Genomic DNA, 16,321 nt, shown 5'->3' with positions numbered 1-16,321 from the left:
AATTATAGTATTTTTGTCATATCTACAACCACCTGCAATATCACGTCTTCTATATTATATACTTTTCTACCAATCTAGGTGCCTTTTGCAAATTTAGACACCGTGTTTTTGATTCTATCATTCAAATTGGAACAAACTGGGGCCTCAGGCCAAATCCCTGTGGAGCTCAATGAGTCACATCCTGCCGATCAGACAAGAATCCATTTATGCATACCCTGTTTTCTGCCAGCCAAACTCCCACCCATTCTAATACCCCCTGCAACACCTTATAAGACACCTTCCAAAAATCCAAGTACATTGTGTCTACAATATCCACTTTATCCACAGGACCTCACCTTTTAAAGCACATTAATAAATTAAGTACGATTTCCATTTCAGGAAACTACGTTGCCTCTTCCTGATTACCTTGAAACTTTCTAAGTGCATGGCTACACAACCTCTAATGATCCAGTCAAACACCTTCTACGCAACCAATGTCAAGCTGGCTGGCCAATAGTTTCCTGCCTCCTTACTTTCATGAAAATGGGATTCGTACTTTGATACTTTCAAGTCTGTAGGAACCTTCCCTGAATCTAGGGTATTTTGGAAAATGAGCACGAACATGTCCACGCCCTTATTAACTGCCAGGACGAAGGAAGTCATTTTGCACTGGTAAAAAGTAGTAAATACGACAGAGATTATATCACTTATGAACATGTAATAGTTGCTATTTGGAAGGAAGAATGGGGAACGACAACGTATACCAAGTGTTACGATTATAAAATGGGAATAGAGACCCGATGCTTTACATACACACTTGTAAAAATTAATTTGAGATAGCTGGTTGTCACTGGGAATATCAATTAAGAGTTATTCAAGTGTGATTAGAGAGTCTTATACAAATGAAACCAGGTAAGAATGGGAGGATGTCTTCTCTAAAAGAAGATGAATGAACAGGATTCTTTGTCGATAACGAAAAAGTAGCTCCACGGTCATCATTACTGATATTTGCCGTTTATTCCAGATTTTATTCATTGAGCTTAAATGCCCCAGTTGCTGTGATGCTGATTTGAAGTCATCTCTAAATCATGACACCAGTCCTCTGAATCAAAAGTCTAATTTCATAACTGCTGTGCTACTGTACTCCGGGTGGTGTCAGGCTGTGTATATAAAGCTATTAAAAGATCATCTGGGAAATGCTTTATAAATAGAGACAGAGTACAAATGCAAGAAAGTTATGTTCAACCTTTTATAAATAACTGGTCACATCCCAGCTAGAGCATTCCTTCTAATTATGGGCACCACTTTAGGAAGGCCATTGAAGCCTTGAGGGGAATGCAGAGAACAGAATTAAACCATGGTTTAGGGTCTTCAGTATGTGAGGAGTCTGCAGAATCTGATATTTTCTTCCTTGGAGCAGGAGAAGATAGAGGGAATGCTTAACAGTTGTTTAAAATGTTGAGGACTTTTGATAATAAATCAAACTATCCTTTACCGCTGGTAGGCGGGTCATTAGCCAATTAGCATAACTGGCAAAGCAACCAGGAGTGATGAACTGAATTTATATTTACACCAAATAATAAACTAAAATTCACTGCCTAAAAGTGTGATGACAGTAGACTCAGTAGTAACTTTCAAAATGAAGTTGGATAAATACTTGAACAGGAAAACATAGCAGGACGATGGATCAAAACAAAAACAAGGGAGTGGGACTAGCACAATGCACGAAATAGTTTCCCAAAATACATTCCTATTAATTAATTTTAGTACCTTGTGGCTAGAAATAAACATAAAACAACGAGCAAAGTAAATTTTGAATATTCAGTGGTTCCTAGTGTTCTCACAATAAGTAATTCAAACTGGGTTACAGATTTATTTTGTACCATGACCAACTAATGCTGTTTGCCGAGTTCCAGATTTCTGGTTACTGTCTTTATGAAAGGAAATGGGGGGAAAAATTACAGAAGAGAAATAGAAGTACAGAAAACAAAACCTACAACTATGCCAACAAATACTGACATTTTGAAAAAGTAAAATTTCTAATGTTTTGAGTGGTAGAAATTTGAGAGAATACAAACAACAACAAATGTGAAAGTGAAAACTCAAATTTTGTTTAAAGTGGGCTCAGCCATTTTGATCAAAATGAGAGATAAATGCTGGTTAAAATGCATTTTTTTTTACATGAAATGTGACAGGAAATATGAATCTCCGTAAATTGTCCGTAATTATCCGTAAATCTATCATGTTTACTTTAATATGCTGGAATAGGACGACAGCAAAATGCAACATTCTAATTGGGCACAGCATGTGACTCAGCAGTCTTTTTCAGGATAACATCTACTCAGCCAAGATAGAGAGGGAGACTGCAAAAGGTGCCCTAAAAATAGTACAACACACTGTAGGATCGTCTTTGCAGGGAAGGAAAGAAAATAAATTTTGCAACTCAAAATTATAGAATACACTCCTGACTGACCGATCATTCATGACAAGTTGTCTATCAAGCCACATCACAGTTCAAGTCACGATACCATGATGATGGAGACAGAGTAGCAGGGAAGAAATTTTGCTTTCTGGATCCCACTACAAAGTTGGATAGAGTATTCATGAATTTGAAGGCATGAAGTTAGAATTTGTTGGTAAAAATGATTGTGCCATGATCCCTTTAAGAGCTCGTACTTTGTCCTTGCTTCAAAGTTTTTAAGTGCAGGTGCACAGAGAGTGCCCAAACAGAAACATTTTGTATTGAACAGCCAAACAGCATTTTTACTACGGCAACAATGTTGAATTTGGCCAATTAATTTAAATCAAGTACCTAGATACAGAAAGCCAACTGAATTTAAACCGGATGGCATTGACAACTTTAAGCTGATCATATTGCAAGAATTTATTATGTCATTACAGGTATATAATATGAGGGCATTTGGAAAATTGGGAAAAGCCATCCACCTCCTGCCAGAGTTAGCACCATTCAGCTCTCAGAGAAATCCCATCTAATTAATCGAAGGCACCACAGTATTTTAGCTCAAAGTCCTCATTGAAGAAATTATAGAAATAAAACTTCCAAGACAGCAGAATTAGCAGAAGTAAAGCGTTTGTGAAGAGAGCAGAGATGACAGAATATTCTAGAAGATTGTCTATCTGTGTGAACTCGGAGAGATTGATAATTCATTGTTCTCTTATTAATTGGGTTATTAAGTGGGACTTGTGTTTATTTAAACAGTATTCCAGTAGAATTTAGACCAGTTAGAAAGTAGTTAGTAATATAAGGGGGAATTGTCAGTTTGTTAGTAATTCTGTTAACTTGTTCATTGTTAGGATTAAATAAATAAATGGTTTCTTGTTATTTGTAAAGTGCACATCAGGGATGGCTTTTCTTTTAAGAATTTTTACCAGATTATGAGGGGAAAGGTGAGCTTCCGTGGCTGTTCCAGGGAGTAGATTGTAGCCCACACTTCTGAATAGACAGCTTGCACAATGAAAAATATGCAAACATTTATTTTTGTGTTATTTGAAATTGTATGCCTATTCAGCAGAAGCTATTAGGAACATAGGAAAGACAGACAGGGGCAGTCATTAAGCTCCTCAATGCAACTAGATCATGACTGATCTTCCACCTCTATTCTCTTATCTCTGGATATCTTTATTATCTAGAAAGATATCAATTCCTTCTTGAATTGACTCATTGACTAAGCCGTCAATGCCCTTTGACGTAAAGAATTCCAAAGATTCACCATCTCAAAATTTAAAAGAAAACCTTGCAATCATCTTAAATGGTCTAAATCTTATACTGAGACAATGCCCCGGTTCCAGATGTTTCTCCAACCTGGGAAAAAAACTTTCATGCATTAACCCTGTTGAGTTCTGCAAGAACATTTTTGTGCTTCAAGATATAATGATTACTATTATGTTTACATATTAGGAAAACAAAGATTGGGAATTCTGCTCACAAGATGAATGATTTACAGCTGGAGCTTCTGCTTACGGGATAAACTTAAGTTACCACTCTTCAACATCAACGTCTTTTTAGCCAGTTACGAATACTATGCATGCAGTAATTTGCTTTCAAAGTTGTACTACCTTGCCTATTTTTAGTATCCATGGAATTTCGGTCAAACATACACAATCTATGATACATAACGTCAATAAAATCAGCCCGTTGTGCCATGGCACAGGAGTAACCTCAAGCAATTAGTTTAATTAGTTCCTTCTTTGGTAAAATACTAACCCTTATAAAGACCCGGTCATTGAGTACATTTAAGTCTGAGATAGAAAAGTTCTCGTTTAATCGAGATTTCAAGGGTTACAGGGAGAAAACAGTTGGGGAACTTATCAGCCATGATTGAATGACAGAGCGGACTCAATGGGCCAAATAGCCTAATTTCTGCTCTTATGTCGTATGATCTTTAAGAGTGCAAATATGACAACAGCTGTAAAACCATTGAAGTATTGTCAGAAGTTCCTGAAGACTAACAAGTCAGAGCTGTTGACTCAAGCTTTGAAAGAAGCTTCACACTTAAATGAACTAAATTTATGCTTCATAAATATATCAGCTGCACTTACCTCTATATCTATGGTATAACTGCTCTAATCTCTTTCTATCCAATGAACCTTTCAGACTTTCACGCACATAAAGTTCTGGATTTTGAAAAAAATTGTCTGTAGCAACATCTAATTTCCAGTCATTCTGCGATAAACAACATACTGCAGTTTTCTCACTGGACTGTGTGAAGACCATAAACTGACGCACTTTATCCTTCTGTGAGGACTTCAACTTGTTCTGCATAGGATAAAGGAACAAATTGTTAGTGCTTTAGCTTATGCATTATTAAATAAGACAAGTTTCACAAATATGCAGATGCTTAAGTCTCACAAGCAGATCCCAGAACATACAGCAAACACTGCCAAAAAAGCTGATCCAGCCAACATTAAAAATTTAACTTTTAAAAAGAAGCCTTTTAATCATAGTAATAATTAACCATTGTAATAATTTAGGTAATTGATGCATTGCATATGGTTAATTCTTTCTTACATTCTTCACTATATTTAGCATTCGTCCAGTGTTAGGCACTCATTTTGCGTAATACGAAGCATTTAAAGCATAACTACATATGTAACAAGGATGCTACGCTGCACAAATACTTATGGATTTAACTTTACAGGAAAGTTTAACAGCGTAAGTTCAAAGGTTGCCGATTAACTCACTTTCAGAACTAAGTTTCCTAGTTTTGAATCAGAGTTTTAAACAAAACATTGCTTAAATGTGGGTCATTAGAAGTTGAAGAATCAGTCAATGAAATAGGTCTACTCAAATCATACAATGAGATCGTAGATGAATATAGATAACAAGGAAATTTTTCATTTAGACTACACTCAACTGAGCCAGGGAGAGTGATGTAGGTAAAGTACAGTAATCAGAATTTTCTGTACAAAAAGTGATAATCTGAGGTTACTTTCTTTCTAAACAGAAATAAAAACAAATAATAATGGAATAGTACATTTCCCATTAAACGTGCCTTTCACCTCATCTATGTCAACTGAATGAACAGAAATTATGGAAAACCGATGGCAATAGATGTTATATTGAGAGAGACTGCAGAAATGCAAGGTTTTTATTTAAATGTTGCCAGTGATCCAGATTTGGAATGCACTACCAATATATATGGTGCAAGCATATTCAATCATGGATTTCAAAAAGGAATTAGACAATTATCTAAAGAGAAAAGATTTCAAGGCTACAGTAAAGGAAGGGGGATTCTCACAGAGTTGCTCTTTGAAGAAGTCAGCATGGACACAACAGGCCAAATAATTTCCTCCAGGACTGTAAAAAGTAATTCTACAATTCTATTGCATATGTTAAATGCTCAATCCATCCGCTTGCCAAATACGAGTCAGAGTTATACAGCCCTTCGGTCCAACTTGTCCCTGCCAACCAGACATTCTGATCTGACCTAGTCCCATTTGTGAGCATTTGGCCCATATCCCTCTAAACCTTTCCTATTCATATACCCATAGGAATTCATATACCTTTTACATGTTGTAATTGTATCCACCTCTATCACTTCTTCTGGCAGTTCATACCATGCACACACCATGCTCTGCGTGAAAAAGTTGCCCCTCAGATCCTTTTTAAAATCTTTCCTCTCTCACCTTAAACCTGTGCCCTCTAATTTTCAACACCCCCAAACTAGGAAGACAACCCTGGCTATTCACCCTATCCACGCTCCTCATAATTTTATAAGCCTCTCTAAGGTCACCCCTCAGCCTCCAACGGTCCAGGGATATAAGCCCCAATCTAATCAGCCTGTTCCTATAACTCAAACCCTATGGTTCCAGCAACATTCCTGTATGTCTTTTCTGCAGCCTCAAGTTTAATAACATCTGTCCTATAGAAAGGTGACCAGAATTGTACACAGTCTTTAAAAGGTGGCCTCATCAATGTCCTGTACAGTCGCAACATGATATCCCAACTCCTATACTCAATGCACTGACCAACAAAGGAAAGCATACCAAACTCATTCTTCACCACCGTCGACCTTCGACTCCACTTTAAGGGAACTATGCACCTGCATCCCAACGTCTATTTGATCGGCAACACAGGGCACTACCACTAACTGTATAATTCCTGAACTGGTTTGCCTTACCAAAATGCAACACGTCACATTTATCTAAATTAAACTCAAAATGTCAATCTTCAGCTCACTGACCTATCTGATCAAGGTCCTGTTTTACTCAGAGATAATAGAACATAGAACAGTACAGGCCCTTCAGCCCATGATGTTGTGCCCAACTTTTACCATAAAACAAAGGTTTCTCTAACCTCCACCCCTACCTTATACTATCATCCATATGCCTATCTGATGTCCGCTTAAATGCCCCTAATGAGGCCGAGTCCACTACCTGCTCCTACCATGCCCCTACCACGCTCTAAGTAAAGAGCCTACCTCTGACATCTCCCCAATGTCTACCTCCACTCACTTTAAAACTATACCCCCTCATATAAGCTACCTCCACCCTAGGAAAAAGTCTCTGGCTGTCCACTCTATCTATACCTCTGATCGTTTTGTACACTTCTATCAAGTCAGTAATCTTCTTCACTGTCACCAAACCAACAATTTTGGTAAAATCTGCAACATTACTAACCATGCCTCCTATATTCCCAAGAAAATAAAATTCATATAAATGTCAAAAAGCAGTGGACCCAGCACCAAACCTTGTTGCACACCACTGGTCACAGGCCTCCAGTTCACCTCCGTCTCTTATCTTCCAGCCAATTTTGTATCCAATTAACTAGCTCAGCCTGAATTCCATGTGATCGAACGTGACTAACCAGTCTTCCATGCGGAACCTTGTTGAACACTTTGCTGAAGTCCATTTTGCCAATGTCTACCACTATGCCTTCTTCAACCTTCTTTGTCACCTCTTCAATTTCCCATGCATATAGTCATAATCCCCATCAGTCTTTGTCTTTCCAAATGCATGTAAATCCTGTCCCTCTGAATCCTCTCTGATACCTTTTGTATCACTGATGTACGGCTCTCTGAACTATTGTTCCCTGTTTTTTCCTTACAGTCTTTCCTAAATGATGGCACCACGTTAGACAACCTTCATTTGGCACATCACCCGTGGCTGTCAATGATACAAATATTTCAGCAATCTCTTCTCTAGCTTCCCGGAGTTCTGGGAAATATCTGATCAGGTCATAGGGATTTAACTACACTTATGTGCTTTAAGATGTCTAGCACCTCCTCTTAGAGTCATAGAGGCCTACAGCACAAGACAGGCCCTTTGACCCAAACTGGTCCGTGTTGACCAAAATGTCTATCCACACTAACCCCATTTTCCTGCACTTGGCCCATGCCCTTCGAAACCTTTTCTATCGTGTATTTGTCCAAATGTCTTCAACTATAGATAATGTACCCACCTCAACCACTTCTACAGCCAGTTCATTCCATATGTGTAAGATAATAAAATGTGAGGCTGGATGAACACAGCAGGCCAAGCAGCATCTCAGGAGCACAAAAGCTGACGTTTCGGGCCTAGACCCTTCATCAGAGAGGGGGATGGAGAGAGGGAACTGGAATAAATAGGGAGAGAGGGGGAGGCGGACCGAAGATGGAGAGTAAAGAAGATAGGTGGAGAGGGTATAGGTGGGGAGGTAGGGAGGGGATAGGTCAGTCCAGGGAAGACGGACAGGTCAAGGAGGTGGGATGAGGTTAGTAGGTAGCTGGGGGTGCGATGGGTAAGATGGGTGAGAGGAAGAGCCGGTTAGGGAGGCAGAGACAGGTTGGACTGGTTTTGGGTTGCAGTGGGTGGGGGGGAAGAGCTGGGCTGGTTGTGTGGTGCAGTGGGGGGAGGGGACGAACTAGGCTGGTACTACCCTCTGTGCGGAAAAAGTTGCCCCTCAGGTTCCCATGTATTTTTTCCCCTCTTACCTTAAACTGATGCCCTCCAGTCCTCGATTCCCCAGCCCTGGGAAAAGGTCAGAATGCATTCACCCTATCCATGCCTCTCATGATCTTACACACTTCTAAAAGATACACCCTCAGTCTCCTATACTCTAAAGAAAAATGTCCCAGCTTGTCCAACCTTTCCCTATAACTCAGTTACTTGAATGCTGGCAACATCCTTGCAAACTTCTTCTGCACTCTTTCCAGTTTAATAACATCCTTCCTACAACAAGGTGATCAAAACTGAACACAATACTCCAAGTACAGCCTCACCAACATCCTGTGCAACTACAACATAACTTCCCAACCTCTGTACTCAATGCCCTGATTGATGAAGGCAAAATGTGCCAAAAGCCTTCTTCACTGCCCTGTCCACCTGTGACTACACTTTCAGAGAACCATGCACCTGAACTCCAAGGTCCCTCTGTTCCACAACACTGCTTAAGGCCCTAGCATTCACCATGAAACTCCTACCTTGATTTGACTTTTCAAAAAATGCAACACCTCATACTTATTTATATTAAACTCCATTTGCCATTTCTTGATCCACTTCCCCAGCTGACGAAGATCCTGCTGCAATTTCTGATAACCTTCCTCTCTGTCCATGATACTGCCTATTTTAATGCCATCTGCAAACTTACTAATCATGCCCTGTACATTCTCATCCAAATCATCAATATAGATAAGAAACAGCAATGGTCCCAGCACCAACCCGAGGCACACCACTAGTCACAGGCCTCCAGTCATACTAGCATCTTTCCAGTGTTACCCTTTGCTGCCTACTATCAAGCCAACTGTGTATCCAATTTCCCAGCTCTCCATGGATTCTATGTGATTTAATCTTCTAGAGCAGTCTGCCATGTGGAACCTTATGAAAGGCCTTACTGAAATCCATACAGACTGTGTCTACCAACCCATCCTCATCAACCTTCCTGCTCACTTCAAACAGGTCTAACAAATCTCCCAAGCACAAAGCCATATTGACTCCTAATCCTACTCCTAATCAAACCCTGTCTTTCCAAATGCATATATATCTTATCCCTCAGAATCTTCTCAAGCAACTTACGGACCACAGACATTAAGCTTACTGGTCGATAATTCCCAGGTTTTTCTTTGTACTCCTTCTTGAAAAAGGGCACAACATTCACTACCCTCCAGTCTTCCAGGACTTCACCCATGGCTAACAGTGATGCAAATATATCAGCAGGGCCCGCACAACTTCTTCCCCAGCCTTTTGCAGCGTTCTTGGATATATCTGGTCAGGACCAGGAGACATATCCACCTTCATATGTTCTAATACTTCCAATACCTGCTCTACTGTGATGTGGCCTGTCCCCAGATATCACCACTAACTTCCCCAAGTTGCCAAGTCTGCACATCTTCCTCCACGGTAAACACAGCAGAGAAGTATTATTTGGTGGCCTCACCCTCTCTTGTGGTTCCATACATACCTGCACACTTTGGTCCTCTTCTATAATATGAACTCTTTTAAAGACATCAGTATTTATTTCCCCAAATTTCCTAGCTTCCATGCCCCCTGCCACAGTAAATACTGACACAAAATATTCATTTTGTATCTCACCTATCTCTTGTGGTTCCACAATATAAGGCCAAATTGATCTTTAAGGGGTCCTATTCTCTCCCTATTTACTCTTATGTCCTTAATGTACTTGTAGAATCTCTTTGGATTCTCCTTTTCTCAACTTGCATGAGCTATCTCATATTCTCTTTTTGCCCTCCTGTTTTCCCTCTTAACTAAGTGCCTACTGCCATCATACTCTTCTAGGGATTCACATGATCCCAGCTGGCCCTCCTTCTTATGCATACTCCTACAGCCCTTATAGTCCTCTAGTGATTCACTTGATCCCAGCTGTCTATACCTGATAGATGCCACCTTCTTTTTCCTTGACCCTAGCCTCTTTTTCTTTCGTCATCCAACATTTTTTACACCGACCAGCTTTGCCCTTCACACTAACAGGAACATACTGCCTCTGGACTCTCATTACTTCATTTTTTTGTTGTCTCCCACTTTCCAGCCATTCCTTTCCTCAAGAATGCCCTCCCCCAATCAACTTTTGAAAGTTTCCAAGTGATACTGTCAAAGTTGGCCTTACTCCCATTTAGAAGTTTAACTTTTTGATCAGTTCTATCTTCTTCATTAACTATTAACATAAAATACAATTTTGATTAGCATATTAAAGAAATCCATTTTGATGAAAAAAATGAATAACATAACTGCAAATATTTCAAACTACAGAATTGAGATTGAGAGCAGAAAACCTGGGTTGGAAACAATGGTGCTAAATTTAAATATGGTAATTACAAAGGAATGGGGGCAGAGTTGGCAGAAGCCAGTCAGAGTGAACTGGAAAAGGAATTTAGCAGAAAAAAAAATGAACAATGGCAGATGTTAAGGAAAAAAGTAGTTGACTTGCAATAAAGATACAGCTTAGTGAGGAAGATGGATTCCAGGATGGAGATAAATTCACCGTGCCTTCGCTAAGGAAGCTTGAAGGCTGTATGAAATTGAAAGAAAAACATACAACATGGCATAGGTTAGTGGTACACTAGAGGACTTGTAAAGTTTGAAAACCAATGAAAGATGACAGAAAAATTGATAGGGGGTGAAAATAAACTGAGGGTAAATGCACAAATTGTACAAAAAGGATAGCAAAAGTTTTCTTAAAAATATAAAACAGAAGAGGAAGACCCAGAGACCCTTTGGAGAATAAGGCTGGTGAAATAATAATGGCAAGCCAAGAAAGGGCAGAGGAAGTGAATACATGATTTGCACCAGTCTTCATAATAGAAGACACTAAAAGCATTCCAAAGTAGGTGGGAAGAAGAAATAAATACAATAACCATTGCTAGGAAAAATGTGACAGGGAAACTAACGGCCTAGCCCCCTGGATCTGAAGTGATGCATCCTTGAACACTAAAGAAAGTAGCTACAGAGATAGCAAATACACTGGTAGTCATCTTCCAACAATCCATTGATTTTGGAAAAGTCTCAGTGTATTTGAAAACTATTGACATTACCCCATTTTTGCAAAAAACGGGACACAAAAAAATAAGTAACTTATAGGACAGTTAGCTTAACATCTGTAATTTGGAAAATATAGCACATGATAAAGATGTAATAGCAGAGCATTAAAAGTGTATTATAGAAGCAAGCAGAGTCAGCATGGCTCCATGAAGGGGAAGTCATACATAAATTTATTACGACTATTTAAGAAAGTTGGATGCAGGTTAGTTAAAGGGAACCTGCAAGTGTAATATACTCGGATTTCCAAAATTAATTTGATAAGGCACTGCGCACAATGTTACTTAGTAATGTAACAGTCTGGAGTGTTGGGGGTAGTTTATCAGCAAGAATAGAAAATTGGCGACACAATAGAAGAGAGTTGGGATAAGAGAGAATTTCACAATGGCAACCTGTAACTAGTGAAGTGACACAGAGATCAGCGCTCGGGGCACTGTTATTTACATTATAGATTAATGATTTGGATGAAGGAAGTGAATGTATTATCGCTAAATTTGCCAAGGACAAAAACCAGGCAGGGAGAGTGTGATGGGATGGCACAATGAGTTTACAGAGGGATATAGTCAGGTTAAATGTATAGATAAAAACTTGGCTGATAGAATATAATGCGGGAAAATGTGAAGTTATGCACATGGGCAGGAATAGAGGAGTAAGTATAATTTAAATACAGAAAACTGCAGCACAGAGGAATTTGGGGGACCTTGTGCACAACTCAAAAAGCTAGGACACAAGTTCAGCAGGTAATTGATACGGCAAGTGGAAAGTTGGCCATTACTAAAGCTAATAAAATGTGAGGCTGGATGAACACAGCAGGCCCAGCAGCTGCTGGGCCTGCTGTGATCATCCAGCCTCACATTTTATTATCTTGGATTCTCCAGCATCTGCAGTTCCCATTATCACATTACTAAAGCTGCAAGGCACTAGCAGACCACACCTAGAAAACTATGAATGATTCTGGTCTCCTTATCAAAGGAAAGATATACTGGCATTGGAAATAATTCAGAGGTACACTAGGTTGACCCTGGACATGAAAATTTTCCGATTTTCTTATGAAGGAATGACAAGTGGTTGTTCCTACATTCATTGCAATTTCAAAGAATGAGAAGTGACCTTATTGAAATGAACAAGATTTGTAGGGATAACAAAGTGTGGAGGTGGATGAACACAGCAGGCCAAGTAGCATCTCAGGAGCACCTGTGCTTGGCCTGCTGTGTTCATCCAGCTCCATACTTTGTTATCTTGGATTCTGCAGCATCTGCAGTTCCCATTATCTCTGATACAAGATTTGTAGGGAGCTGGGCAGTGCAAATGCTGAGAGTATGTTTCTCCATACAGGACCACCTACAACAAGAGTGGAGTAAAGAATTGCCCACTTAAGACAGAGACGAGGAGGAATTTTTTTTCTCTGAGGACTGTGAATCTATCAAATTCTTCACCACAGAAGCCTGAAAAACCGTCTCATCAAGTCTACTAAAAGGCTGAAATACATTTTTTTAAACCAGTAAGGAAATTAGGAGTTATGGGGAAAACAGCAAGAAAGTGGATTGGAGGATTATCAGATTAACCATGATCTTACTGAGCAGCAAAGCAGACTCAACAACCCCAAACGCCAGGTATCTGCTGTTCCCGAAGTGGCCTCTTTGACATAGGGGAAACCAAGTGGAGGCTTGGAGACTGCTTTGTGGAACACCTACCCTCAGTTCATGACAAACGACTGCACCTCCCAGCCGCGAACCACTAAAACTTAGCTTCCCACTCCATGAACAATACATCCATTCCGGACCTCCTCCAGTGCCACAATGATGCCACCAGAAGGTTGCAGGAACAGCACCTCACATTTCACTTGGGAACCCTGTAGCCCAATGGTATCATTGTGAACCTCACAAGCTTCAAAACTCCCCACCCCCGACTGCATCCCAAAACCAGCCCAGCTCGTTCCCGCCTCCCTAACCTGTCCGTCCTTTCTCCCACCTATCGACTCCTCCCACCTCAAATGCCACCCCCAGCCCCACCCCCTTGACCTGTCCATCCTCCCTGGACTGACCATCCCCCACCCTAACTCCCTACCTACACTCACCTTCACTGGCTCCATCCCAACCTACTTGACCTGTCCATCTCCTCGCCACCGATCTGCTCCTTTATCAACCTCCCCCCTTCTGTCTATTTATTCCAGAATCCCCTTCCCCTCCCCCATTTCTGAAGAAGGGTCCAGACACGAAACATCAGCTTTCCTGCTCCTCTGATGCTGCCTGGCCTGCTGTGTTCATCCAGCTCTACACCTTGTTATCTCAACAACCCAAATGTCTTAATTCTGCTCCTATGCCTTATGGTAACCACTCACAGCACCAACTTGTTGTCTCTGCTATGAATGCAATTGTTATATTTCTGCAAAGGGAATTGCTGCTTTGGCAACACTTCGTGGCTAGCAAAACACACACAAAAACTACATTCATTAAAGCCTTGAGTCATTATAAACATTGCAGAGACAAAAATTTTTGAAAAGGGCCATAGCCAAAGCAAGAAATACCAGATGCATTGACTAAAACCTTGATGAAAGAAGTGGTTCTAAAAGGTATTTTAAAAAAAAAAGTGTGAAACATAAAAGAGTTTAAGAGAGGGATTACGGGCTTGGAGATAGTTAGAACGTAAGAAGTGACATTAAGGGAAGCATTTTAAACATGAGTCGTCAAGAAGTCAATGCAAGTCAGCAAGAACATGCAATGGATGAAAAAGTCTTAGTGCAAGACATGATATCCACCAAGGTGAGATCATAGAGAATAACTGAGGTTGTCCCAGTATTTTGTGGCTTAAACAAAGTCAGTCAAGTAAGGAATCTTTTGAGAGGTGTGGTCGTAAGTTCAAACGAGCTCTCAGAAAGGTTGAGCTGGGTATCATTAACAGACTCAAGAAAGCTGATTTTTTTTTGCCTGCAGATATGTTGCAAATGGGTAGCATATAGAAAAAGTAGGAAAGTTAAGGTTGGAAACTTGGGTCAGCCTGGGTTCAGCTCATCTGCTATTGAAATCCACAATGACACTGGCTACCTCTAGGCTTTACCATTCCAAAGTACTTATGGCTGTCTCCTACATAATTCCCTCTGCGAATACAAATCTATCCAAAACTTTGTTGCCTGAGTTTTAAGTCACTGCAAATCATGTTTTCCATTATTCCGGTACTCAGTGATCCATAAAAGACTCCTAGTCAAACAAATCATTTAAAATTCTCCTCATTTCCAAGTATGTCAGTACTTTTTCCCTCCCTATCTGTAATCTTCATCAGCTCTACAGCCATGAGTTAACCGATCTCCTCTATTCTAGCCTCTAGTGCATTACCGGCTTTAATTCCTCAACCAATAACGCCCATACTTACCAAGACACCTCCTCTTACCAAGATCCCATTCTCTGTTTAACTTTTTCATTTTAATGACACTCCGTAAAACCCAATTCTTTGACTAAGCTTTTGGTCATTGGACTTTGTTGCTCCTTACAGCATTATGCTTCATTTCATTCTGCTCCTGAGGTGCTTTTGGACATTTCACTGTGTTATGTCCTAAGATAGTACAAGTTGTTGCTTTGACATCCAAGATTCAGAAGTACAAGAAAAACTGGCGGCAAAATGCTCTAGATTCAGTGAGGTTGAGAAACACATTAAATTAGATAAGGGAGAGAAAGACAAATTTAGGTCTGCAATAAAGTGGGCTAGAGGAAAAGACAGAAACTCTGACAACTCCTGAAGATGGAGTATGGGAAAACTTTACATTAATGTCCACCTTAATGGCCAAAAATAGGGAGTTAAGTAGCTGACGAAACAGTATGTTCTATGTTAGTAACAAGGAAATTTAAGGCATCATGTTTGTTATTAGACAGGAGGATGGTGGAAACAACTACAAATACTCAAAGGAAACACAGTCTTATTGTAAACACACCAGTGATCAAAAAGAGCAGTTTTGGCAGTGGAGGCGGCCCAAGAGAGCTCCAACAAAATCTGACAATGGATGGCTTGCAGGACTGAAGTGAAGACTGAACTTGTGAAAGGGTGCGAAGCCTCAATAATGACACTTCTTTAAAAAATTATTTTCAGAATATGAGCATCTCATCAAGGTTCGCATTTATTGTCTATCCCAAGTTGTCAGTTAGTGGTTGGACATAACATTCATCAGCTCACACAGGAAAGCAGTTAAGTGTCACCATGTTGGGGTTGGCCTAGGGTCACGTCAACCATGCAGAAAATGGCACCAGGTTTTCATCCCTAAAAGGTCATTAACAAACAAGCTGGATTTTACCAAAAACTCAATAGTTCATGAGAACTGGATGTGAGTTTCCTCGCTGAGCTGGAAGGTTAGTTTTCATGAGAACTCTTACAGATAGCAGCATTTCATTAAAAGAAAGTTCGATTTCCAAAATCGCATGCAATATTTCAAATCACATTTTCCATAGGATTAGTCCAAATTTCTGATTAATGTATTAGACCAGCATCTGATCCCCTACCATACTATCGGGGCAGTGCAAAGAAAGGTAAGAAATGGAGGTATCTCAGGAAAATAAATCATTCATGAAGTTAGAAGGAAGCAGTAGGGAATGAGAATTTTAAAAATTAGCCGAGTCAAGATATTATTCAAACTAGGTACCAGAATTAGAATGAGCAGGACAGAGAGAAAAAAAAATTAAAGCAGAGACTTAGTCTTGAGTATCATATTTACCCTGCTTCAGTTTGGGTGATACAGGTGGTAGTAAGTATAACCAGTTAGGGAAGCATTAGTAAAGAACAAGGTTTCACCAAAGAACTAACTTTCTTTCAAAGCCAGAATGATCCAGATATGATTCATCCATAATAAGACAGTTCAACGAATGAA

At 39.9% G+C, this 16,321-nt stretch overlaps 1 protein-coding gene across 4 annotated transcripts in view; it reads right to left on the bottom strand.

The window, feature by feature from the left end:
• The window catches only part of dcun1d1 (DCN1, defective in cullin neddylation 1, domain containing 1 (S. cerevisiae)), a 63,087-nt gene that overhangs the window by 40,079 nt on the left and 6,687 nt on the right, over positions 1-16,321 (bottom strand). For all 4 annotated transcript variants that reach the window (XR_007248667.2, XM_048542162.2, XM_048542161.2 and 1 more), the window contains exon 2: positions 4,540-4,756. Coding sequence is in view for 3 of the 4 variants with exons in the window: in XM_048542162.2 (XP_048398119.1) it covers positions 4,540-4,756 (217 nt within the window). In the remaining variant the exon portion in view is untranslated. The remainder of the gene's footprint in view (positions 1-4,539; positions 4,757-16,321) is intronic.

Source organism: Stegostoma tigrinum, chromosome 14 (genome assembly GCF_030684315.1).
Source record: "Stegostoma tigrinum isolate sSteTig4 chromosome 14, sSteTig4.hap1, whole genome shotgun sequence".
Lineage (NCBI taxonomy): Eukaryota > Metazoa > Chordata > Chondrichthyes > Orectolobiformes > Stegostomatidae > Stegostoma > Stegostoma tigrinum.
The sequence above is the reverse complement of the archived record's forward strand: the minus strand, read 5'-3'. Positions and strand labels throughout refer to the sequence as shown.